The sequence below is a fragment of the Oncorhynchus gorbuscha genome, linkage group LG15 (assembly GCF_021184085.1).
Source record: "Oncorhynchus gorbuscha isolate QuinsamMale2020 ecotype Even-year linkage group LG15, OgorEven_v1.0, whole genome shotgun sequence".
In the NCBI taxonomy this organism is placed as follows: Eukaryota; Metazoa; Chordata; class Actinopteri; order Salmoniformes; family Salmonidae; genus Oncorhynchus; species Oncorhynchus gorbuscha.
The window spans coordinates 35,034,163-35,061,009 of record NC_060187.1 but is presented as its reverse complement, the minus strand read 5'-3'; the positions used below and the strand labels follow the sequence as shown (position 1 = coordinate 35,061,009).

General features: G+C 43.8%; 1 protein-coding gene across 2 annotated transcripts in view; it reads left to right on the top strand.

The window, feature by feature from the left end:
• Positions 1 to 23,709, top strand: part of acsbg2 (acyl-CoA synthetase bubblegum family member 2) — a 29,305-nt gene extending 5,596 nt beyond the window's left edge. The window contains exons 1-15 of one of the 2 annotated variants that reach the window (XM_046300937.1): positions 3,790 to 3,955; positions 7,109 to 7,247; positions 8,043 to 8,158; positions 13,270 to 13,538; positions 16,618 to 16,706; positions 17,407 to 17,527; positions 17,660 to 17,740; positions 17,905 to 18,054; positions 18,512 to 18,688; positions 19,136 to 19,317; positions 19,571 to 19,813; positions 19,955 to 20,172; positions 20,370 to 20,509; positions 21,145 to 21,391; positions 21,705 to 23,709. In XM_046300937.1, the coding sequence (XP_046156893.1) occupies positions 3,949 to 3,955; positions 7,109 to 7,247; positions 8,043 to 8,158; positions 13,270 to 13,538; positions 16,618 to 16,706; positions 17,407 to 17,527; positions 17,660 to 17,740; positions 17,905 to 18,054; positions 18,512 to 18,688; positions 19,136 to 19,317; positions 19,571 to 19,813; positions 19,955 to 20,172; positions 20,370 to 20,509; positions 21,145 to 21,391; positions 21,705 to 21,823 (2,298 nt within the window). In that variant the 5' untranslated portion in view covers positions 3,790 to 3,948 and the 3' untranslated portion in view covers positions 21,824 to 23,709. Of the gene's footprint in view, positions 1 to 3,789; positions 3,956 to 7,108; positions 7,248 to 8,042; positions 8,159 to 13,269; positions 13,539 to 16,617; positions 16,707 to 17,406; positions 17,528 to 17,659; positions 17,741 to 17,904; positions 18,055 to 18,511; positions 18,689 to 19,135; positions 19,318 to 19,570; positions 19,814 to 19,954; positions 20,173 to 20,369; positions 20,510 to 21,144; positions 21,392 to 21,704 lie in introns of those variants that run through there. The other variant, XM_046300938.1, reaches the window with a different exon arrangement.
• Positions 23,710 to 26,847: the final 3,138 nt, after the last annotated feature.

The following is a 26,847-nucleotide window of genomic DNA, read 5'->3' as shown; positions in this document are numbered from 1 at the left end:
TCATCAGGAAGTGTATAGGGGATGTTGCTCCCACTGTGATGATTAAAACCTATCCAAACTAAAAAAAAATGTAGATGGCAGCATTCGCGCAAAACTGAATGCGTGAACCACCGCATTTAACAATGGCAAGGTGACTGGGAATATGGCCAAATACAAGCAGTCCAGTTATGCCCTCCATAAGAAAATCAGACAGGCAAAACATCAGTACAGACCGCGACAAAGTGGAGTCACAATTCAATGGGTCAGACACAATAATTATGTGGCAGGAACTCCAGACAATCACGGATTGTAAAGGGAAAACCATCCACGTTATGGACACCGTCTTGCTCCCGGACAAGCTAAACAACTACTTCACCGGGTTTGAGGATAACACCGTGCCGCCAACACAAGCCGCTAAACGAGGACTGTGAGCCCTCGCTGTCCGTGGCCGACATGACTAAAACATTTTAGCTTGTTAACCTTCACCAGGCTGCCAGCCCAGACGGCATCCCTAGCTGCATGCGCAGACCAGCTGGCTGGAGTGTTTATGGACATATTCAATCTCTCTGTATTCCGGTCTGCTGTCCCCATTTGCTTCAAGATGTCCACCATTGTTCCTGTACCAAAGAAAGCAAAAGTAACTGAACTAAATGACTATCACACCACAGCGCTCACTTCTGTCATCATGAAGTGCTTTAAGTGGCTTAAGGATCATATCACCTTACCCAATACCTTAGACCCACTGCAATTCGTATACCGCCCCAACAGATCCACGGATGATTCAATCGCCATTGCACTGCACACTGTCCTATCCCATCTGGACTAGAGGAATACCTATATAAGAATGCTGTTGACTACAATGACTACAGCTCAACCTTCAACACCACAGTACCCTCCAAGCTCATCCTTAAGTTCGGGGCCCTGGGTCTGAACCCCATCTTGTGCAACTGGGTCCTGGACTTCCTGACGGGGGCCCTACAAGGGCATGTGCTCCGCCCCCTCCTGTACTCCCTGTTCACCCATGACTTTGTGGCCACGCACGCCTCTAACTCACAACAGTGGTAGGCCTGATTCCCAACAGCGACGAGGGGGAGGTGAGGACCCTGACGGAGTGGTGCCAGGAAAATAACCTCTCCCTCAATATCAACCAAACGAAGGAGCTGATCATGGACTTCAGGATGCAGTAGAGGGAGCACGCCCCAATCTATGGGGCCACAGTGAATGTGAAAAGCTTCAAGATCCTTGGTGTACACATCACTGACAATCTGAAATGGTCCACACAGACGGTGTAGTGAAGAAGGCACAATCCTATCAGGCTGTATCACCGCATGGTACGACAATTGCACCGTCCGCAACCACATCACCTGGAACACACTGCCTCCCCTTCAGGCCATCTACAGCACCCAGTGTTACAGCAAGGCCAAGAAGATCATCAAGGACCTCAGCCACCCAAGCCACGTCCTGTTCACCCCGCTATCATCCAGAAAGCAAGGTCAGTACAGGTGCATTAACACTGGGATCGAGAGACGAGCTGTTTTTCAATCTCAAGGCCATCAGATTATTAAGTAGCCATCACCCGCCTGCCTCCACCCAGTGCCCTGAACTGTCACTGTCACTAGCTGGCTACCACACAGTTACTCATCCCTGCACCTTAGAGGCTGCTACCCTATGTACATAGATCTGGAACATTGGTCATTTTAATAATGTTTACATACTGTTTTACCCAATTCATATGTGTGTATATACTGTATTCTAGTCAGTCAAAGCTATGCTATTCAACTTTTGTTGTATATATATACTATTCTATTCAAGTATTCTTCAGATATATTACATATTATATCCACATACTGTCCACAATGTCTATACATACCCTCATATACAGTGCATTTGGAAAGTATTCAGACCCCTTGACTTTGTCACGTAACAGCCTTAGTCTAAAATGTGTTTTTATCCCCCATCAGTCTACACACAATACCCTATAATGACAAAGCAAAAACTGTTTTTTTGTTGTCATTTTTGCTCATTTATACAAAATAAACTGGTATCACAAGTATTCAGACCTTTTACTCAGTACTTTGTTGAAGCATCTTGGTAGCGATTACAGCCTCGCATCTTCTTGGGTATGACGCTTCAAGCTTGGCACATCTGTATTTGGGGAGTTTCTCCCATTCTTCTCTGCAGATGCTCTCAAGCTCGGTCAGGTTGGATGGGGAGCGTCACTGCAAAGCTGTTTTCAGGTCTCTCCAGAGATGTTCGAGCTGGCCGCCCGGCCAAACTGAGCAATCGGGGAAGAAGGGCCTTGGTCAGGGAGGTGACCAAGCACCTAATGGTCACTCTGACAGAATTTCTGAGTTTCTCTGTGGAGATGGGAGAACCTTCCAGAAGGACAACCATATCTGCAGCACTCCACCAATCAGGCCTTTATGGTAGTGGCGAGACGGAAGCCACTCCTCAGTAAAAGGCACATTACAGCCAGCTTGGAGTTTGCCAAAAGGAACCTAGAGACTCTGAGACCATGAGAAACAAGATTATCTGGTCTGATGAAACCAAGATTGAACTCTTTGGCCTGAATTCCAAGTGTCACATCTGGAGTTAACCAGGCACTGCTCAACACCTGGCCAATACCATCCCTACGGTGAAGCATGGTGGTGGCAGCATCATGATGTGGGGATGTTTTTCAGCGGCGGAGACTAGTCAGGTTCAAGGAAAAGTTGAACGGAGCAAAGTACCGAGAGATCCTTGATGCCTGCTCGGGACCTCAGACTGGGTCCCGAGCACCTTCCAACAGGACAATGACCCGACGCACACAGCCAAGACAACGCAGGAGTGGCTTTGGGACAATTCTCTGAATGTCCTTCAGTGGCCCAGCCAGAGCCATGACATTAACCTGATCTAACATCACTGGAAAAACCTGAAAAATAGCTGTACAGTGACTCTCCCCCATCCAACCTGACCAAGCTTGGTAGGATCTGCAGAGAAGAATGGGAGACACTCTCCAAATTCAGGTGTGTCAAGCTTGTAGTGTCATACCCAAGAAGACTCGAGGCTGTAATCTCTGCCAAAGGTGCTTCAACAAAGTACTAAGTAAAGGGTCTGAATACTTATGTAAATTTAATATTTCCATTTATTTGTAATACATTTGCAAAAATGTCTAAAAAGCAGTTTTTGCTTTGTCATTATGGGGTATTGTGTGTAGATTGAGGGGGAATAAAAACTATTTTTAGAGTAAGGCTGTAATGTGACAAAGTCAAGGGGTCTGAATACATTCTCAATACACTGTATATCTTAACTAGGAATAAATGAATGGAATTGATAGAAGACAATATGATCCAATAGTTCTGGATGTTTATTTGATGTAGCCTACAGTATATAGGTCAGTATAATACAGATGTCTGGCTGACAATGTTGGCATGTTTATCTCTGGAACGTCATCAAAGCCCAGGCAACAGAGCTGCTATATGCAGTAGCTATAGCAAACTGGCTTGAGGAACCTCCCCTTCCTTGTCCTGTAGTAACCCCAGCAGCATATCTGCTTTGTGTGGTTGTGTATGTTGCGGAAGTGAAGTGTGTGAGGGGGATGGGTTGGGTGGGGGACTCGTCGCATCATCCAAGAGAAGGGGGGAGGAGTATTCCATTCCACCCATTCCCCTCCCTCTTGCATTAATTTAGCTGAAGTGACCATATATGGGGGACGAGTCTTGTGGTGTGAGCCATTTCAGCCAATGAGAAGGGCTGTAGTGTTGGCATCTTAGTGGCGGAAGTGTGTAAGGATGTCTGCAGGAAAGGGTGGGGTTTCAGAGGAGGGACAAACCAGGCGTTTGAAAATTAATGATGTGTTACACAGAGTAGACTGAGGCGGAGAGGCCAGCATATTTTGAGTCTAGCAGCTGACTGACTAGAGTGCTTAAGCAGTCCAGAGAACCGGCAACCAGAACTGAAACAAGGAATCTAAAGAGTTTACTTCCAAGGATGCACTGTAAGTTCTTATGCATTGAATTAGATATACATTCAGATGTTGTGATGAGGGCGTTTTCCCTCTCACTTGGGTAGCCTAGATATGAAAGCTTACATTGATTGTTACATATAATACATCTTTATATCCATGGTCTTCTGACTTTGGCTTGTGGGAAGGCATTTCTCTGGCATCGTGGCATTTTCATTAGGATGTGACTGGTGTTTTCTGTGTACCTTACGTAAAATACATTTTAAAACAAAATTTGTGTCCCTCTCTGTGTTCAACGTTTGAATTTGGTTTAGTTCTTACATTTAAGTTAAGTTATTGAATTCAGAACAGCTCATGTACCACAGCTCTGAAGGCTGTTTATGTGGTACTGGTTCATCCACCTCATTAGCCCATGTCGACAGCAGATATGTGCTAGCTGGCTGGGGTGGAGCATCCTGCCCTCCATGTACAGCTGCTCAGACAGGGTTGGGCGAGGCAAAGAAGTCCTAGTTTTAACTGCATTATTGGGGCCTGAAACAGCTGCTGGTTGGATGGATGGAAACTTGATTCACCCCAGTGGGTTAGCAGCCTTGGAAACAACTCCAGGCAGCTGGGTGAGATGGATGGAAACTTGATTCACCCCAGTGGGTTAGCAGCCTTGGAAACAACTCTAGGCAGCTGGGTGAGATGGATGGAAACTTGATTCACCCCAGTGGGTTAGCAGCCTTGGAAACAACTCCAGGCAGCTGGGTGAGATGGATGGAAACTTGATTCACCCCAGTGGGTTAGCAGCCTTGGAAACAACTCCAGGCAGCTGGGTGAAATGGATGGAAACTTGATTCACCCCAGTGGGTTAGCAGCCTTGGAAACAACTCTAGGCAGCTGGGTGAGATGGCCATCTGGGATAGAGACAAGTACAGGGACCGAAAGAGATTTAATGTAGCTTCCTTTGCATCTAAAATTCTCTACGGTTGGGGTATTTAAATGCTGGGTGTGGGGAGAGGGGAACCCCTGCTTGGTTTTGGAGATGTCCAGTTTTGTGCAGGATTTGTTTAAGTTGTAGTTAATGCTGGTTTCTAAAAATGTGTTTAATGTTGCCATTTTAGAGCAGTGTGCAAGAAAAGCTTCTACTCATAATCAGCCAAATCGTCTATACTTGCAATTTGTTTTATGAATGGACATTGTAGCAGTTATGTGGACTAGACATACTGTTTGGGACCTAATCCTCTCTTAATTGTGTGCAACGCAGCGGTCAGTTGCTAACGTGATGAAACCGCGCAACTCTAAATCCATTTGAGCCCATCCCCTTAATGCTCACTGGGAATCTCCCTGGCAGGCCATCAGCAGGGATGTACAACCTCATTCAGGCATTACAATGAACTGCTCCTCTGGGGTTAGGGGTCAGACGGTGACCACCCATTCCGGGCTCAATCAACAGAGAAGGAAATGGCTTTCTATCGTACAACAATATATTGGTGACTTGTATTGGTGAGCACATTGTGAAGGTAAATACACACAGCCTTGGTCGTCATAGCTGGAGGGGATGAGAATAGAACTTGGTCATTGGTTAGGCATGTGTCCTCACATCCAAACATAAATCAGTCCTATAGGGCTCTGCCTGAGACTTATTCAGTCATGAGCGAGAGACCCCTGAGGATCAGCCTTAAGGCAGCATTCAGAAATATCAAGAATCTCCTTCTCTCATTAAGGTACATAGTTTGAGCGTGAGAGCGAGCCTTTTCTGAGCTATAGGCTTAGTCTATAGCACCCACCCCCAATGCAGGCATGTCGGCACCCTCCCAACCCCCAGGGACCACTCACAATACAACTCCCACACTAGAATACATTACAGCCATGCAGTGTGAACCCTGGCCACAGCTGTCCAAGTGTGTGAGCATGGGGAATCTGCAGCCGCTCTGTTACTGAAGGAAGAAAGTACAATGGTAGCTGTTGCAGGGGGCTTGTGGTGTCAGCGGTGAGCTCACAGGCTCTGCAGGAATGTGTAATGATGAGGTGAAGTCTCAAGGTTAACAGCTCCCTCTGAGGGAGGGAGCAGAGGTAGAATCTATCGATCTGCTGAGCTACGGTGCTTGAACGAACCATGAATCAGACACATTGGTTTTGAGTTTGAGGGTTTCTAGCCGCTTCAAAACACTAGGTTATAATATTGACTGGGTTTTAATGAGCGCTGGCTGCACCCTTGCCCCGGCTCAGGGGAATATTTGCCTTCCTGCTCTGACCCCCATGGTGTCTGTTTTCTTTCCTGCCGCCCCTGCTCAATTGTCCTCAGCTGGTGAACTTTGATAGTCCATTCCACAATAGGCCGAAAGGGCCACTGGTATGCGTTTTCAACGCACCGAGCCAGGCCTAGATAAACAGAAGCTAGGCCGGTATTGGCTTTCAAATAAGGGGGTGGAGAGTGGGCGGGAGTTACGTGCTGGTGGGGCGGTCATGGTTATTGTTCTAGGGCGCTGACGTGTTTCCTGTGCCATGTTGGGTAACTACCCACGATGGAACAAGCGGATCATCAACAGGGGCTGAACTGGGCTCTGGTTGGGTCTGTGTGTCTTTCACACGGATGGAGCCATTTGAATTTCAATAACCAAAGGATGAGATGAACCAGCCAACTAAATGAGTCCATCTTATGCAACCTCTGCTTTCCCGCCTGTTGTCATGTGTCCACATGGCTTTATATCTCTGAAAGGGGGGTTTCATAACACGATATGGCCCAAATATTCATTTATCCTTCCTCTGATTTGGGAAAGGACCACACTGAAAAAACATGGTTCATTTATTTTGGCTGAAAGAAGCTACTTAATTGGATGCCTCATTGTTCAAAAACAGTGATTTATGGGGACAAAAACACAGTTCAGTCTACAGGAGCTCTTGGATCTATGTACCTATTTGAGTCCAGAGCATGACCCTGTGACAGCACATGCAGCACAGTGGTGGGTGTCTTGTGAGCCGTTTGGCAGTCACATGCTACTGACAGTTCCACTGTGTGACCAAGAAGCAGGTGCTACTGTAAGGAAGGACTAGTGCCATTTGTGTCACATTTGTCACTCTCTCAAAACCTGCTCAAATCACTTACCGCTGGGGAAACTCAGCCCCGAGATTTGCATGTCATGTTGTGTGAATGAGTCATATGCTGTTTCTTACACTGTCCCCTATCTCTATCTCTCCCAGTGATTGTGTGTGAACCCGCTGCCATGTCCACAGTCGTGGTAATGGACCCCGCCAGGGACGCCAGCAACCTGCAGTCATCCTGTGGCACCGGGGACAGCATTGCTTCACTGGATGAAGTCACTATGGATTCCACAGCCAAGTACGTACCTGACCTGAAACCATTGTCTCTGGTCTGATGGCGTGACTCATGTTTGGACTGTTGATCGAAAGGCTCTCGTCACACAGGAAAAACGATGACCTGCAACCTTTCACGGTCTTAATAATCCCACATTAAAGGGATACTTCGGGATTTTGGCAATGAGGACCTTTTATGTGCTTCCCCAGAATCTGTCTTACATTTACATTCATACTGAAATAAGAGACATAAAAATGGTATCCACTAGTTAATCTGACTCTGAGGAAGTAGATAAAGGGCCTCGTTGCCAAAAGCCCGAAGAACACTACATGACTAAAAGGATGTTCATCGAACATCTCATTCCAAAATCATTAATATGGAGATGGTCTTCTAGGAAGGCTTTCTACTGGATGTTGGAACATTGCTGCGGGAACTTACTTCCATTCAGCCACGAGCATTCGTGAGGTTGGGCACTGATGTTGGGCGATTAGGCCTGGCTCCCAATCGGCTCAAATTGCAGAATTCATCCATTTTGAAGGGGTGTCCACATACTTTTGTGTATATATAGTTTATCCCTTTAAATGACAGCTCAGAGATATTTGACCTACTTATATCACTCAAAGATGGAAAACAGTCCTTATACTCTGTCAAATCAGCAATGTAAACATGTTTAGAGTCAGTTTGCAAGACAGATTCTTGGGGACGTTAGCCTCTGACACACTGAAAGGTTTCCTCCATCAATCTTAGACGTGGCAGCAGAGTTCACTAGGACAGGACTGGGAATCTACTTAACATTGTTTATAACGTTTTTCCCCTCAGTGAGTCATCAGAGGAGGAGTCAGCCGGTGAGAGGGAAGCGGAGACTGGGGCCAACACTGAGCTCACCAACAATCCCACAGACATCCCCACTGAATGGCCCACACACACACAGACAGGTGAGCTGACCTACACACTCACACATTTACATGGCAAACACCACAAGGACAGCATTTACATGGGACACAAATACATTTAGAAAACAGGGTTACAACAGTTAGAGCGTACACAAACATAGTGGTTCACACACACTCTTGAGGTTGGCACATGGCTACAGAAGTTAGACCAGTGCATTCATTTTGCGGTAGACCAAATGAATTGTCCCCATTTGGAACTTTGAGGGAATGGCCCTAAGGGAAGGGAAGTCCGCCCTTGGTGCCTGTACGTGCCAACTTCCTTTTCCTGTTTCCTCAGACTCAAGTCAAGAACATTCATCCTTCAACATTCCACACACACTTGGTATGACAACCCGTTTTATAAGCTGCATACTGGCATATATAAAACCCCAAATTAGATGAAATAGTTCTATGCTATCCTAAATGAAGGTATTCACACATTTCATTAAAAGCACAGTTCAATTGAGATTTGTGTCAGTTGGTCAGTAAACCCTATGTTACAGCAAATCAGTAGGGCATTCTCCTCTACCGTCCATCCACCTGAAGTGCAGTCCAGTAACTGTAGCCTCAGGACCTGGCAGAGTGGCAGCATGACTGTGGCAATGTGCTTCTGTTGACTAGTAAAGAAGTGATTGGTCATAAATGGTCCTGTCTGAACTCCCAGAAGGTTCCACCCACAGCTCAGTCCTGTTGACAGTACACAGAAACACAGCGCTCTTTGGAAACGGGGTCAGCCTAACACAAGGTCACATGACCCCACGTTTCACTGTTGATCTTTTCGTTTTAGAGTGCTTTTCAGAGGCTTCATAGTCAACACAGAACATGGGAGGGAGTAGGTCCCCTTATCTAAATAAAGCTTTCACACACTTTAAAATAGTGACAGGGATTATCTATAGTTCTAGTCTTATCATAGTGACAGGGATTATCTATATCTAAATAGTAGTGAAGTGGATTATCTATAGTTCTAGTCTTATCACTTTAAAATCATAGTGACAGGGATTATCTATAGTTCTAGTCTTATCATACAGGGATTATCTATAGTTCTAGTCTTATCATAGTGACAGGGATTATCTACTAGTCTTATCATAGTGACAGGGATTATCTATAGTTCTAGTCTTATCATAGTGACAGGGATTATCTATAGTTCTAGTCTTATCATAGTGACAGGGATTATCTATAGTTCTAGTCTTATCATAGTGACAGGGATTATCTATAGTTCTAGTCTTATCATAGTGACAGGGATTATCTATAGTTCTAGTCTTATCATAGTGACAGGGATTATCTATAGTTCTAGTCTTATCATAGTGACAGGGATTATCTTAGTTCTAGTCTTATCATAGTGACAGGGATTATCTATAGTTCTAGTCTTATCATAGTGACAGGGATTATCTATAGTTCTAGTCTTATCATAGTGACAGGGATTATCTATAGTTCTAGTCTTATCATAGTGATCATAGTGACAGGGATTATCTATAGTTCTAGTCTTAGTCATTATCTATAGTTCTAGATCATAGTGACAGGGATTATCTATAGTTCTAGTCTTATCATAGTGACAGGGATTATCTATAGTTCTAGTCTTATCATAGTGACAGGGATTATCTATAGTTCTAGTCTTATCATAGTGACAGGGATTATCTATAGTTCTAGTCTTATCATAGTGACAGGGATTATCTATAGTTCTAGTCTTATCATAGTGACAGGGATTATCTATAGTTTATCTAGTCTTATCATAGTGACAGGGATTATCTATAGTTCTAGTTCTAGTCTTATCATAGTGACAGGGATTATCTATAGTTCTAGTCTTATCATAGTGACAGGGATTATCTATAGTTCTAGATCAGGACAGGGATTATCTATAGTTCTAGTCTTATCATCATAGTGATCAGGGATTATCTATAGTTCTAGTCTTATCATAGTTTATCTATAGTTCTAGTCTTATCATAGTGACAGGGTCTTATCATAGTGATTATCTATAGTTCTAGTCTTATCTATAGTTCTAGACAGGGATTATCTATAGTTCTAGTCTTATCATAGTGACAGGGATTATCTATAGTTCAGTCTAGTGACAGGGATTATCTATAGTTCTAGTCTTATCATAGTGACAGGGATTATCTATAGTTCTAGTCTTATCATAGTGACAGGGATTATCTATAGTTCTAGTCTTATCATAGTGACAGGGATTATCTATAGTTCTAGTCTTATCATAGTGACAGGGATTATCTATAGTTCTAGTCTTATCATAGTGACAGGGATTATCTATAGTTCTAGTCTTATCATAGTGACTAGGGATTATCTATAGTTCTAGTCTTATCATAGTGACAGGGATTATCTATAGTTCTAGTCTTATCATAGTGACAGGGATTATCTATAGTTCTAGTCTTATCATAGTGACAGGGATTATCTATAGTTCTAGTCTTATCATAGTGACAGGGATTATCTATAGTTCTAGTCTTATCATAGTGACAGGGATTATCTATAGTTCTAGTCTTATCATAGTGACAGGGATTATCTATAGTTCTAGTCTTATCATAGTGACATTTGAAAAATTGCTGATAAGACTAATACTACTAGGTGAGTTACAGCTTCTGTTTGTCTCTGGCTAATGGCCCCCATTAACCCTTGACACCCCTACCTGTATACAGGTTGAAAATGGCACATTATGTCATTGATAAGGGCCTACATTGGAATGCAGTGGCTGTACAGTAACATGTTATACATGACGTCATAGCTCAGGATCTCCGCTTCACAGCTCTGTATGGGTTTTGACTGCCAGACGTTCTGAATTTGAGCACTGTGTGTGACGTTGCCCCCATCCCTCCTGATAATTTGGCAACATTTGCGGGGGGGGGGGGCAGTGAGGGAAATGCTATACATTACAAGGACTTGATGTATTTTGAAAAATGAGATGTTGTGGATTATAAAAAATACTGCTTTGATGTCATACAAGAAAGTCCAAATGTGCACTTCGCATTTCCATGTCATTATACTCTATATATGTAATATAGTGTCAAGGTTCATGATCACTGTTTGATGTATACTGAACAAAAATATAAACACAACATGAAAAGTGTTGTTCCCATGTTTCATGAGCTTAAAGATCCCAGAAATGTTCCGCAATCACAAAAAGCTTATTCAATAAAATGTTGTGCACAAATTTGTTTACATCCCTGTTACTGAGCATTTCTTCTTTGCCAAGATAATCCATCCACCTGACAGGTGTGGCATATCAAGAAGCTAATTAAACAGCATGATCATTACACAGGTGCACCTTGTGCTGGGCACAATAAGAGGCCACTCTAAAATGTGCAGTTTTGTCACACAACACAATGCCACAGATGTCTCACGTTTTGAGGGAGTGCAATTGGCATGGCAACTGCAGGAATGTCCACCAGAGCTGTTGCCAGATCATTTAATGTTAATTTCTCTACCAAAAACCATCTCCAACGTCGTTTTAGAGAATTCGGCATTATGTCCAACCGGCCTCACAACCGCAGACCACGTTTAACCACGCCAGCCCAGGAACTCCATATCAATCTTCTTCACCTGCGGGATCAACTGAGACCAGCCACCCGGACAGCTGATGAAACTGAGGAGTATTTCTGTCTGTAATAAAGTCCTTTTGTGGGGAAAAACTCATTCTGATTGGCTGGGCCTAGCTCCCCAGTGGTTGGGCCTGGCTTCCCAGTAGGTAGGCCTATGCACTCCTAGGCCTATCCATGGCTGTGCCCCTGCCCAGTCATGTGAAACCCATAGATTGGGGCCTAATTAATTTATTACAATTGACTGATTTCTTTATATGAACTCTAATTCAGTAAAATCTTAAATGTTAAATGTTTATTTTTGTTCAGCATAGTTACAAGATGACATGGCGTTATACCCTGGGTAGTCGTAAACAGAATGAGCCTACAGTATGTTTGTATTGTGAAGAAATTATGCCCACCTGACCCTGATTTTGATATTTAAAATGGACCATTTTTGGATTGCGTAAGCAATAGTAATTGTGTAAAGCAGGGCTGTGTTCCAAGCACAACGACACGTTTGCTTGCTCTAGTTCCTCGCCGACACAGCTTGGAGAGCTCAAAAGAAAGGCACCTTTTTATAGTTGAAGACTCTTTTAGTCATAAAGGTGCATTGAAAATCCTTAAGAACTGTGCACACTTTGGAGAGCTGTGGACCCCTGGAAACACCCACATTTTCCTGGAATATTTTTGTTACTGAATGTATCCAGAGTATTTTCACATTTCCTAATTAACAAATGAGGCAAAGTACAGTAAATGTGAAATGCACATAAAATGAAGTGTAATGTTTGGATTCAGTCTTGTCAGATGAACTGTTGTCCTGACCTTTTTAGTCTAAGAATTTTCCCATAATCTCCAAACTGTTCTCTTTTTAATTGCTACAATGGTTATGCATATGCTTTCTATATTTCTTCTGTAAGAAACATTACAATTTAGCCCTATCCATATAGGCCAATATATAATAGTTCCTGTTGTCTTGTTCGTTCCTTTTAGTGAGTCCTCTCCTTGTGAGATCTGTGTGCCTGGGCTTTGTAGGGGTTACCTTGTGGTGTCTGGCGTTTGTGTGCTGATTGGTATATCTCATACGGGACTGGGCTCGGTCTGTGTACTGGTAGAGGCTGGGTTCCAGGCCAGGGTCACCTAAACCCACTGCCTCTGGCTCTCCACCATCAATGCAGACAACAGAGGAGGAAACACAAGTGTACAAATGGCAACTGAGATTTAAGAGCAGAAGTCCGAGCAGCCTCCATCCTGTCCCTAAAGAGTGTCTAAGCTCATTTCTGTGAGTGCTGGTGTAAGCAGGAGGCACCCCATTTCAAAGGGATTAGTTTGACTTCCTCACGGGTTCGGGTTCCATCTGACAAATTGCAGACAGACAAATCAATGTATGCCATTTGCCATCACCAAACTGGCAGGATGGAGCAAGAGCATCTTTAAATCAGCTCACACAATTTATCCCCACAATATTCCTATTTTCTGAGGTGCTATACAAACTTCAGTCTAAGCAAAGCTCACAAATCACACTTTTCCTTCACCTTCTCAACTGACTTGCCTTGGTTAAAAAAAACCGAAACCCTTCTCTCTCCTCTCCCTCAGTGAATGCCCAGCGGCCAGACTCTCTGTCCCTGGCGGTGGCTAAGCCAGACTTGTGGACATCGAGCGGGGACGGAGAGGTGAAGCTGAGGATGGGGGAGTCAGGCTTTGCCTCTGAGCCCCCACTCACCGTAGACCAGATGTTTAAGACCGCTGTGGAGAGGTTTGGCAGCTACACTGCCCTGGGCTGGAAGGAGGGAGAGCAGACCAAGACCATCAACTACCAGGAGTACTACCAGGCCTGTCGCACCGCTGCCAAGAGCTTCCTCAAGGTGAGACCAAACGCATGGACCAACTCTGCTGACACTTGACTGCTGTACATTGCATGTCAGAACAATGTGGCAAGAGAGAACCCATAACAAAACATGTGTGTAGTTATCGAGTGTTACATACAGATGAGAACTGTAAAATGATTTATTTTATGAAGCACTTTCTTGGTGCTCATGTCTCCACTTCTCCAGTCATAAGAATGGCTCATCGACGTCAGTTCCTTAAGTGCGACATTGCAACAGAGAAACTAAGTATGAGAGAAAGTTCTGTTGGCTTGGAAACAATGTATCCTCAAACTAAATATCAAGACAAACAAAAGAGAACTGCTGTGGACTTAAACGTAGGAGCGCCAGAAGACATGTTTACATTGATTGAGAGAGCCTATGTTGGGCCAATAAGAATTCTAGCTACTTCTGATTTAGTATTTCTGATTTGTCTCAACTCGCCACCACTAATGAGCTGTGGAGCTTCTCAAATAAAAAAATGCTTAACCTCAAACGGCAAGTTAACAAAGTCTGTTTTTACATCCATTGACAATGACAATAGTTCCTCAAAGTATTAGAAAAATCTTTCCAAATCAAAATGTATTTGTCAAATGCTTGAGGCAACGGGTGTAGACTAACAGTGAAATGCTTACTTGCGGGTCCTTTTTCAACAAAGAAGATGAGGTAAAAACGAAACAAAAATCAAATGCAAATAGTGACATAAATACACAGTGAATAAATAACTTGGCTATATATTTTTAAATAACATGGCTATATATAGGGAGTACCAGTACCAAGTCGATGTGCGGGGGTACGAGGTCATTGAGGTAGCTATGTACTGTACATATAGGTATGGGTAAAGTGACTAGGCAACAGGGTAGATGATAAACAGTAGCAGCAGTGTATGTTTTAGTGTGTTGGTGTGGGTAGAGTCCAGAGTGTGTGCAAGAGCGGTCCATTCAGGTAGTCCAGGTGTTTAGAAGTTTTATGGCTTGGGGGTAGATGATGTTGAGGGTCCTGTTTGTTCCAGACATGGTACATTGGTACTGCTTGCTGTGTGGTAGCAGAGAGAACAGTCTGTGGCCTGGGTGGCAGGAATCAGAAAATGTTTTGGGCCTTCATCTGACACTGCCCGGTACAGAGGTCCTGGATAGCACGGAGCTCAGCCCCAGTGATGTACTGGGCCGTATGTACTACCCTCTAGAGCCTTGCGGTCAGATGCCAAGCAGTTGCCATACCAAGCGGTTACGCATCCAAGATGCTCTCAATGGTGCCGATGTAGACATTTTTGAGGGTCTGAGGGCCCATGCCAATTCTTTTCAGCCTCATGAGGGGGAAGAGGCATTGTCATGCCCTCTTTACGACAGTGTTGGTTTGTTTGAACCATGATAGAGCCTTAGTGATGTGGACACCGAGGAACTTGAAGCTCTTGACCCGCTCCACTACAGCCCCGTCGATGTGAATGGGCGCCTGCTCGGCCCTCAATCCCAATCGGCACCTTTTAACTTACTGACGTTGAGGGAGAGGTGTTGTCCTGGCACCACACTGCCAGGTCTCTGACCTCCCCTATAGGCTGTCTCGTTGTCGGTGAACATTGTCGTGTCGTCTGCAAACTTAATGTGATGGTGTTGGGAGTCGTGTGCAGCTACGCAGTCATGGTTGAACAGGGAGTACAGGAAGGGATTAAGCACGCACCCCTGACGGGCCACTGTTGTTGCCTACCCTCACCACCTGGGGGCGGCCTGTCAGGAAGGATCCAGTGAGGGAGATGTTCAGTCCCAGTGATCTTAGCGTAGTGATCAGCTTCCAGGGCACTATGGTGTTGAACACTGAGCTGTAGTCAATGAATGGCATTCTAACATAGGTGTTCCTTTTGTCCAAGTGGGAAAGGGCAGTGTGGACTGCAATAGAGATTGCGTCATTTGTGGATCTGTTGGGGCGGCTTGGAGTGGGTCCATGGTGTCTGGGATGATGTTGTTGATGTGAGCCATGACCTGCATTTCATGGCTACAGTTGTGCGTGCTATGGGGTGATAGTCATTTAGGCAGGTTACCGTGGCATTCTTGGAAACGGGGACTATGGTTGTCTGCTTGAAACGTGTAGGTATTACAGACGGGGTCAGGGAGAGGTTGAAAATGTCGGTGAAGACACTTGCCAGCTGGTCAGCGCATTCTCTGATTACACATCCTGGTAATCCGTCTAGCCCTGCGGCCTTGTGAATGTTAACCCGTTTTAAGGTCGTCTTCAGCTATGGAGAGCGTGATCACACAGTCGACCGGAACAGCTGGTGCATTCAAGCATGGTTCCGTGTTGCTTGCCTCGATGCGAGTGTAGAAGGCAAGGTAAAAAATGGTAAGGTAAATTGGCACTCCACATGAAAAAGATTGCTGACCCCTGAGGTGCGTTCAACAAGGGAGATTGTTCACAAATGCTGGCTAACATTTAGCTAATATATTTCATTTGTTTTGTTAGCCACAACCGTTAGCTAACAGTCTGAGAAGGTAGAAGGCGAGCTATACACTACTCCAGACAACGCTTGGCATTGCACATGGGGATCTTAGGCTTGTGTGCGGCTGCTTGGCCATGGAAACCCATTTCATGAAGATCTCGACAAACAGTTCTTGTGCTGACGTTGCTTCCAGAGGCAGTTTGGAACTAGGTAATGAGTGTTGCAACGGAGGATAAGCTATTTTTACGCACTTCAGCACTTGGAGGTGAGCATGTGTGGCCTACCACTTCGCAGCTGAGCCGTTGTTGCTCCTAGACGTTTCTACTTCACAATAACAGCTCTTACAGTTAACCAGGGCAGCTCGAGCAGAGCAGAAATGTGACACAGTGTTGGAAAGGTGGCATCCTATGATGGTGCCACGTTGAAAGTCACTGAGCTCTTCAGTAAGGTCATTCTACTGCCAATGTTTGTCTATGGAGATTGCATGGCTGTGTGCTCAATTTTTATACGCCTGTCAGCAACGGGTGTGGCTGAAAATAGTCCATTCCACTAATTTGAAGGGGTGTCTATATCATATATATTTATTTATATAAACACACACAAGTATGTGTGCATCTATTCTCATGCTGTATGTGTGTTTGTCCACAGCTTGGCTTGGAGCGCTACCATGGGGTTGGCATTCTGGGCTTTAACTCTGCTGAGTGGTTCATTTCTGACATTGCTGCCATTTTGGCTGGGTGAGTCCCTCTACTCCTGTTTTGGGGGGGGGGGGGGGGGGGGTCTGACACACTCCCTGTTACTTACACTAGCCCCGTCATGTAAGTATGTGTGATGTGCAGAAGGGTTCCCGCTCACTGATATACTGTAGGCCTCATCCAGATTGTGTAAGCATCTTAAATGACCACAACCAAAGACATGATGAGATATGACCTATGAGCCTGTCAGAGCGGCATAGTGCATGACCTTGAATTCAGCATGTAGCCTGTTGCACACATTAAAACAGTTTGATAGATCGCTGAGGTATGCCAAACACAATGACTACTCTGTCCTTGCTTTTCAGTTGTATCAGCAAATAGCTATAATCAGAAACCAAAACTCTGTAGAGCATGATCAGACCTCCAAACTCCATACAGTATGTCAAAACAAATCAAAGTTAATTTAGAGCTTGGAGTGTTTCCCACTGTCAGAACTGGTTAATGTGAGAACATATGCCATGTGTAATTGGCAGAGATAAGTTAGACTTACAGTAACTTACTGTTCTGGGTGGATCAATGCCTCACCTGTTGTCTTCTTCTTTCATGATGATCATAACCTTCTGAACAACATTCTTTCTTAGCAGAGTTGCCAAACCTGTCTGTAGGAAAGGAATCTTTTTTGAGTTTGATGGAACATAAAGGCAACATAACTCGCTGTACTGTTTTTCTCTTGTGTTGCCAGTGGGTTTGCAGTGGGCATCTACACCACGAACTCCCCAGATGCATGCCAGTATGTAGCAGAGAACTGCAAGGCCAACATCATTGTGGTGGAGAATCACAAGCAGCTGCAGAAGATCCTACAGGTAAGCCTAGAGGATGGCAAGGATGTAAGGTGATTTGATGTATTAATTCTGCAGGGATACCTTTTACGTTTTAGTCTATTCCACCACTGTGGAATCTGACCCAGATATCTAAAATGAGTGTCTTTCCTCCAGGTTCAAGACAAGCTGCCACACTTGAAAGCCATTATCCAGTACAAAGATGCACTTAAAGAGAAGAGACCAAACCTCTACACGGTATGAATGGAGTGTCAACTATTTAGATTCCATTTGAACAACCGAACACAGATCCATGCCTTCTGTGTCTTTTTTAGAAGGGTTCATAACACAGTACGTTTTCTGCAGGTTCGTTCCCCCCCCCACTCTATCCTGAATGTGTCTGTCCTGTATTGTCTGCACAGTGGACTGAGTTTATGGAGCTGGGCCGTGATGAGCCCGACACAAAGCTGGATGACATCATCACTATCCAGAAGCCCAACCAGTGCTGCACACTGATCTACACTTCAGGTACCACAGGCCAGCCCAAAGGAGTGATGCTCAGCCACGACAATGTGAGTGACACTGACTATGAACACCCACCACTAACACTAGTCTTTGGTTGCATATTTGGTTTCCCACGGCCAGTGTAAAGATATCAGAGTGCTATACTTAAGCAATAATATACCATGGCTAAGGGCTGTTCTTAAGCGTGACGCAACCCGGAGTTCCTGGATATACAGCCCTTAGCCATGGTATATTGGCCATATATCACAAACCCCCGTGGAGCCTTATTGCTATTATAAACTGGTTACCAACATAATTAGCAGTAAAAATGTTGTTATACACATGTATACGGTCTGATATACCACAGCTGTCAGCCAATCAACATTCAGGGCTCTACCACCCAGTTTATAATATCCTTTAAAGGTTGCTTCTCAAGATGTAGCCTCGCATCTATTCAAACTCCCCTTTTGGTCTGAGTTTACCTGCTAATGACCTGTATTGTACTGACCGTCTCTCCCTCTGCAGCTGACATGGACAGCGTTCGCAGTAGGCCGCTATGTCCGGCTGGCAGAAGCCACCAAGTCTCAGGAGATTGTGGTCAGCTACCTGCCCCTCAGCCACATCGCTGCTCAGATGGTGGACATCTGGGTCACCATGAAGGTCGGAGGGGCAACATACTTCGCCCAGCCAGACGCACTGAAGGTGAGGTCTATTCTCGTTCATGAGAATCCCAAGAGGACATTTTTCTAGTTTTTCCATCTCACTGAGAAGACTGTTATTCAGTCCCTTACATCACCTTGTCCTCATCTTCGATAAACCTAGTGTGTAATCCAGTTAAGGGAGGAAGATTAAGACCAGACTTTTTTCACAAGTTAAAATGATACCCTGTCCTCACACAAGACAACTCTTTGTTTCACCGTTGATCAGATCATTAGTGTTTCTGCTCTCTGTGAAAAGGCATAAAAAGAAGTGCCAGCTTTGCACGTTGCAATTGCAAACTCTTTTGAACAGTTATGTGATTCTCAGGAGCTGAACTGTCTTTCTCAATATGCTAGTGTCAGTGATACTCCACACACACAGTCACACACACTTTGTGCCTTTTAGTGTGTGTATATGTTGTGACTGAGCACCATTCCTATCTGTTCTCAGGGCTCCCTGGTTAACACAATGAGAGAGGTGCGTCCCACAGCCTTCATGGGCGTACCACGTGTCTGGGAGAAGATGCAGGAGAAGATGAAGTCCGTCGGGGCCAAGTCGTCCACCGTGCGCAGAAAGGTGGCGGTCTGGGCCAAAGGAGTGGGTCTGCAGACCAACCTCAGCAAGATGAACCAGTATGTGTTATACATGGGCCTATTTAGTAGGGAGGGGCGGATCTGTTTCACCACCTCTGTGGTTCCGACTTTGCAGCGATTTCCCTCAAGGCGAATACTACTTTGTCACAAAGATGACAGAACAGGATCATTAGTAGTCTTGCCCACGCATAGTATAATAATGCCAGCACAGTAGTGAACTATAGCCTGGGGTACGAAGAGAGCCATGTTCTGATGTTGTATTAAACTCCTGCTTCCTCTTCTGCCTGCTCAGGAATGGAGCTATGGCGAGGACGCCCATAAACTACCGCTTGGCCAAGAAGCTGGTGTTCAAGAAGGTCCGTAAGGCTCTGGGTCTGGACCGCTGCACCAAGTGTTACACAGGTGCCGCCCCCATCACCAAGGATACCCTGGAGTTCTTCCTCAGCCTGGACATCCCAGTGTACGAGCTGTACGGAATGAGTGAGAGCACTGGACCTCACACCATCTCTCTGCCCGACGCATTCCGCCTCACCAGGTAACTATACCCTCCACATACGCCTAAACACACAAGACCTGAAATAACATATTACAGCTTTTAGAAAGTATTTTTGTTTTATATGCTTTGTGTTGGTGATTAAGATCTGGAAAGTTAGTGATTCATGTTTTGTCTCCCTAGCGTTGGGAAGTTGATCCCTGGTTGTGAGACTAAGATTAACAATCCTGACGAGGAGGGCAACGGGGAGATCTGCTTCTGGGGACGCCACGTCTTCATGGGCTACCTAAACCAGGCCGACAAGACCGAGGACGCCCTGGACACTGAGGGCTGGCTGCATTCTGGAGACCTGGGCAAACACGACGACAACGGCTTCCTCTTCATCACTGGACGCATCAAAGGTACAGTCTTCTCTACACATTCTATAACCCCATCTGTAAAATACCCCCAACCCTATCCCGGTCATCAGAACCCAGCTGTAAATGGAATAGACTGATGTTTTATTAAAGCCTCAGTCCACAGAAGATAGCATTTTATTGTCTGGCTCCATATAGAGAACTTATCCTAAATAAAAACTTTCATTTCAATGTGTGTCCAGAGCTGATCATCACAGCGGGTGGAGAGAACATCCCTCCAGTGCCCATTGAAGATGCTGTGAAGGAGGCCGTGCCGCTGGTTAGCAACGCCATGCTCATTGGAGACAAGAGGAAGTTCCTCGCCATGCTGCTCACCATTAAGGTATGAACTGTTGGCTACAGTACTGTTTTATAATTGTTTTATTTTACCAGGTAAGTTGACTAGGAACATATTGTCATTTAAAGCAACGGCCTGGGGAATAGTTACAGGGGGGGACGAGAGGGGATGAATGAGCCATTTGGAATTGTTTGTGTGTCGGTGTGAAACCCAATCCCCATGCCAATATGGCCTATCTCAAAAGTCATATTTCAAGTTCTGACAAAACATCTTCAGAACAGGGATGATATGTTGTGTATCATGGCTATCTATTACAGCCACTTTTAGAGTATCTAGTAGTTGAGAAATACCATGTGTAATCAGATGCAGCCTGCATTAGAGATTGCACAGTGCTGTATAAACTCCTCATCGCTGCTCCTTATCATGTAATCACCAGATGGGGCAAGGTCATAGTGGGTTATTCACAATTCTTCTTTATTGTAAGTTATACGACTTCTGCCTAACCACTGCCACCTGGTGGACATTTTAGCAAACTGCAAGTCTTTATGGTATCATTGTCAGTTAATAAGATTCATTGACAAAAGATAAATTATTCATGAGCAAAACAACCTTCTAAGAAAATGTTTTTTTTTGTTTCAGGACTCCTTCCCGAATAAAACATCTGTCTCTTTACCCCTCAGTGCCAGGTGAACGGAGACACTGGTGCTCCTGAAGATGAGCTGATGCCCGAGGCCGTAGAGCTGTGCCGGAAGCTGGGCAGCAACGCCATGCGGGTCTCAGAGATCGCCGGTGGGCGTGACCCGGTCATCCATGCCGCTATCCAGGAGGGTATCAACCGCGTGAACGAGAAGGCCACCTCCAACGCCCAGCGCATCCAGAAGTGGACCATCCTAAACCAGGACTTCTCCATCCCTGGGGGAGAGCTGGGTGAGCGGGGCGGGGAGCAGCCTGGGCAGGGGCCCTGGGTAGGACGGTGTGCATGTTTGTTTAATGCCATGTTCTTCTCTTCTGGTCCTGAAGGACTGCAGTATGTCGTTTTTCCCAGGTCACTATATAAGATAGACTCAAGTTTCCATAATGTTGCCTCATTTCCATTCATTTCAATATAATTGTTTTGTTTGACCTTTCTGTCTACTACAGACCATGTCGTCACTGTAGTTTTCACCACCTATCCAGTGGCGGGTGTTGATGAGCATAACAGCAGGATTTATATATCCGACTGTCTCCTTCTCTCTCTCAGGCCCCACTATGAAGCTGAAGAGGCCGGTGGTCATGAAGATGTACAAAGAGCAAGTAGAGAATTTCTACAAGGAGGTGGTGACCCCAAGCACCCCTGATAACTCCATGCCCCCCAAATAGGCATGGGACAAAAATACCCCTGCAGAGCAATTCAGAGAAACACTACAAAAGACATGCAGACAGAACAGTCTTAGACAACCACTCTTTGTTCAGTTTCTGTTTCTCTCCTGTGAACATTTGTTGCTAGCTTCCTCCTTTCATTATTGGGTTTTGTTTACATTTGTGGGTGTTGTAAAGAAAATATGTATAAGGAAAGCATCCATGAGAAGCCATTGTAAAGCCTTTAGGATTTAAAAAAAAGATGAGTTGTTGATATGCTGATTTCAACTATTTATTTTGTATTATTGTGATGAAGAACAATAATATATGATAGATGACGTACAATTGTATGTGATGAGGCTTTGTGAATTTACTGTGATACTTAAAATAAATAGCATAGAATCCAAAAAGTCCATAGGACATGGTAGTAGAATTTACTGTGATACTTGCAAATAAATGACATAGAATCCAGAAAGTCCATAGGACATGGTAGAATTTACTGTGATACTTGCAAAGAATCCAAAAAGTCCATAGGACATGGTAGTAGAATTTTGGGGAAAGTGTTACTATTTTTCTTTTTGCCAAAGTCAGAAATTACTTGGCCCAAATACACACATTTGGATGATAAATAATGATTACATCCAGTGATCCCTGGTCTGGATTAAAAATAAGATGTGAAGTAAAGTGACAGGGAAAGAAAACACTGAACATGTCATTGTCCTATTTATTATTATTGTATTGTTTGTCTGGTTTGAGTTTTGACAAGTGTGTCTATCATTGTGTAGTAGCTCCTAAATCGTGCAGTTCTGCAATAAATACAAAAGACAAGCCCTGGGACGACCAATGAAAATGAAGTTGTAGATTTAGTTGATTGCTTGGCGCCATAAGCACATGGCACAATGTTGAACTTCTGCACCTACCTTGAGACAGAGCATCCAGATCTTTATGCTACAGAACCATATCATTCAAGCCATATTAATTTAGTCATGTTTTATATCCAATGAGTTTTACGGACTCTGATCGTCTGTGACACAGCCTAGCAATTGCCTGGTCTTGTTGGGATGTTTTGTAACGATTGTGTAAAATTGCTGTGACCATTTAAATACTGTAAATATGTTTTGCTTACATTTCCTCTTCTCTGGTCTTTATCAGAGAACGTGTTAGTCTACAGATCAGTCTTGTCTTGACGTGAGAGAGCCACCACTTTCCTCATGCATACCAGCACAACGCAGTGTGAGAAAAGATGTCCTTGCACCACTGAATTTGTCTTTCTGAAAACCAGTTCATCATATGTTCTCTGGGGTAACTAATCTAAACAAGAGAATAGAGAATTGAATAGCATTTCAAAATAAGCAGTCCTCCTGAAACATAGATACAATCTTACCTAAGACGGGTGTGGACTGGTTCACGCTTATTACATTGCAAATACTCTCCCTAAACACATATATGCATGCTGAGTGGAATTGTGAAAACCATGTATCTCTGCTACCTGCTGTACATGTTAGGTGGACTTCTGTGTCTTATTGCTGGGTGTGAATTTTGGCCATTTGTCAAACCTTTTGAGTCAGTACTTGCTAAACATACTCCCATGTGCATCGTAGTAGGAAGAAATGAGTTTGATTTGTGGTTAAGACTTAGGCTTCCAGTACCTTTTGAACATTTTATCTTTTGATGAAATACTTGAATTTGAAGAGATGTTTAAAACAGTCATCTAATACGAATGAAATCTAAAGATCCCACTTGTAAACAATTGCCACTAACATGCCATTGCCTCAGATGAAAGTGAGTAGGTCAAGCCCCTTGCAGTTTGCAGAGATGTTAGTGCTTCCATATTCAGAGAGAAGCTCAACTGGAGACCCATGTTGATGTTCAGGAAGACCTGTAAATAAACTATTAGCTTACCAAGAGTGACCTTGTATTGTTTGTTGAATGAAGTTGTGTACAGAATCAAACATTACAGAAAATGAAGGTGAATCAGTATTTTATTTTCCCAACTGATTTCTGCCTTCCTGCAGAATTCACTGGTGTCAGATTTCTGTTGATGCCTGTACTGGAATAAGACACACTGAAGAGTGTTAGCTACTGCAACTTGCCCGTCGAAGCTCCATACCAAGGAAGCCCCATGCAAATGCAAAGTTACCTTCCTAACACCAGGAGGACTTTGAGCTGTTGGAAACTCTTACATGCAAATCAAATGCATACAAGACAGTTAATGACTGCCAACTAAAGACACATTATACCGGTTTTACCTGCGTCTCAAGCTTAAGCGCTTTTCTCGTATTGGGTGGGGAAGACACCGGAGTATTCTGTATGTGACCTAGCTGGGAAATAAGTTATTCATTCTGTAATATCAAGAGTAGTTATTTTTGCATAATCTTCAATTAGATGGTAGCTATAAGATTATTTTCAGATAGAAACACACAGTACAAAGCATAAATGCATGTATAAACTTTGGCATCAAAACCTTTTGAACTCTGCAGTGCCTAATTCACCCCACAATCTGCTCAACATGACTGACCTCCACCCCTTCCAACAGAGCCCATCAAACTGGTCAACTAAGAGCCACGAACACAGACAGTACTCAATTACTTTAATATGATTTCAAAATAAAAAATAACAGTTCTCCTTATTACAACTTGCATTATATGGCCACATGGTGGCATTGTATGCCAAGTTTAAAATACAACATTTTGTTGTTCAGCCCAAGGTAGCATTAACCAAATAAATGGAACACATTTTAGCCCCCAAGCAAACCCTCCCTTGATAAATAAATACAGCCAACCCCATCCGACACGACAACCATTGACACAGGAAACGGCCCTCCACACATACCCCCTCACATTCCTAACAGCATCAGGAGAAGGAACAGTCACCATCTGCTGCTTTTGTCTCCTATATTGTTAAAATCCACAGTAGATGGTCTACCTTTGCTTAATCACACACTCTACCGGCCAAAAGTTTTAGAACCTCATTCAAGAGTTTTTCTTTGACTATTTTCTACATTGTAGAATAATAGTGAAGACATCACAACGATGAAAAAAACACATATGGAATAATGTAGCAACCAAGGAAGTGTTAAATTAAAATATGCTTTATAGTTGAGATTCTTCAAGGTAGCCACCCTTTGCCTTGATGACAGCTTTTCACACTCTTGGAATTCTCTCAACCAGCTTCATGAGGTAGTCACCTGGAATGCATTTCAATTAACAGCGCCTTGTTAAAAGTTCATTTGTGGAATTTCTTTCCTTAATGCGTTTCATCCAATCAGTTGTGTTGTGACAAGGTAGGGGTGGTATACAGAACATAGTCCTATTTGGTAAAAGACCAAGTTCATATTATGGCAAGAACAGCTCAAATAAGCAAAGAAAAAAAATAGTCCATAATTTTAAGACCGGAAGGTCAGTCACTAAGGAACATTTCAAAAACATTGAACGTTTCTTCAAGTGTAGTCGCAAGAACCATCAAGCGCTATGATGAATCTGGCTCTCATGAGGACCACCACAGGAATGGAAGACCCAGAGTTACCTCTGTTGCAGAGGATATGTTCATTAGAGTTACCAGTCTCAAATTGCAGCCCAAATAAATGCTTCACAGAGTTCAAGTAACAGACATCTCAACATCAACTGTTCAAAGGAGACTGTGAATCAGAGCTCCATGGTCGAATTGCTGCAAAGAAACCACTACTAAAGGACAACAATAAGAAGAAGAGTCTTGGCTTGGGACAAGAAACACAATCAATGGACATCAGACCAGTGGAAATCTGTCCTTTGGTCTGGAGTCCAAATGGGAGCTTGTTGGTCCCAACCGCCGTGTCTTGTGAGATGCAGAGTAGGTGAACGAATGATCTCTGCATGTATGGTTCCCCCCGTGAAGCATGGAGGAAGAGGTGTGATGGTGCTTTGCTGGTGAAACTGACAGTGATTTATTTAGAATTCAAGGCTCACTTAACCAGCATGGCAACCACAGCATTCTGCAGCGATATATTCCATCCCATCTGATTTGGGCTTAGTGGGACTATCATTTGTCTTTCAAAAGGACAATGACCCAACACACCTCCAGGTTGTGTAAGGGCTATTTTACCAAGGAGAGTGGTGGAGTGCTGCATCAGATGACCTGGCCTCCACAATCCCCCCTGACCTCAACCAAATTGAGAAATTGAGAAAAGCAGCCAACAAGTGCTCAGCATGTGGGAACTCCTTCAAGACTGTTGGAAAACCATTCCAGGTGAAGCTGGTTGAGAGAATGCCAAGAGTGTGCCAAGCTGTCATCGAGGCAAAGGGTGGCTAAGTGTTTAAAACTTTTTTGGTTACTACATGACTCCATGTGTGTTTTTTCATAGTTTTGAGGTCTTCACTATTATTCTACAATGTAAAAAAAATAGTAAAAATAATAAATCCTTAATGAGTAGGTGTTTTAAAACTTTTGACTGGTACTGTATATTGATATAGATTCAATTGAAATACTTCCTTCCACCGTAGTATCTTTTCCTATGGTGTTATTGTTTAACAGTTTAAGGGATCGCACTTGGGATAAAAATACAGATAAATATTGAACCAAAGAGAGGGTGACAGTTTGTGCCTGGGCTTCGTAACCATGCCTCATAGAGTACGGACAAATAGAACACTGCCTCATACTTTGAGTTAAAAATACTCAAATTATAATAGGACATAAAAATACTTCTTCTCACTGAAAAGTCCACCTTTTCCTCCTTGATAAATGTATACTGGATGATATAGACTTGGTTAGCTCATAGATCAAACATATTCCCAACACCTGTTCCGTGGTGTCCAACTGCAACAACTATGATACACAATACAACATTCAGGGAAGTTCTCCATGGCGCAACATTAGGCCTCAAAGAACAGAATTGACGGCATGTTTCTGTATATATATAACACACGCCAACACAAATAAAAACTATTAAATCATTTTAAAAAAGGTTGGCAAAAAAATCTGTTGTATTGCATGTAAATATTGTATAAAATTCTTAAAAATACAGTTTAGATAATTACTTAAGTACTGAAGTCACCACAGCCAAAAGTGCA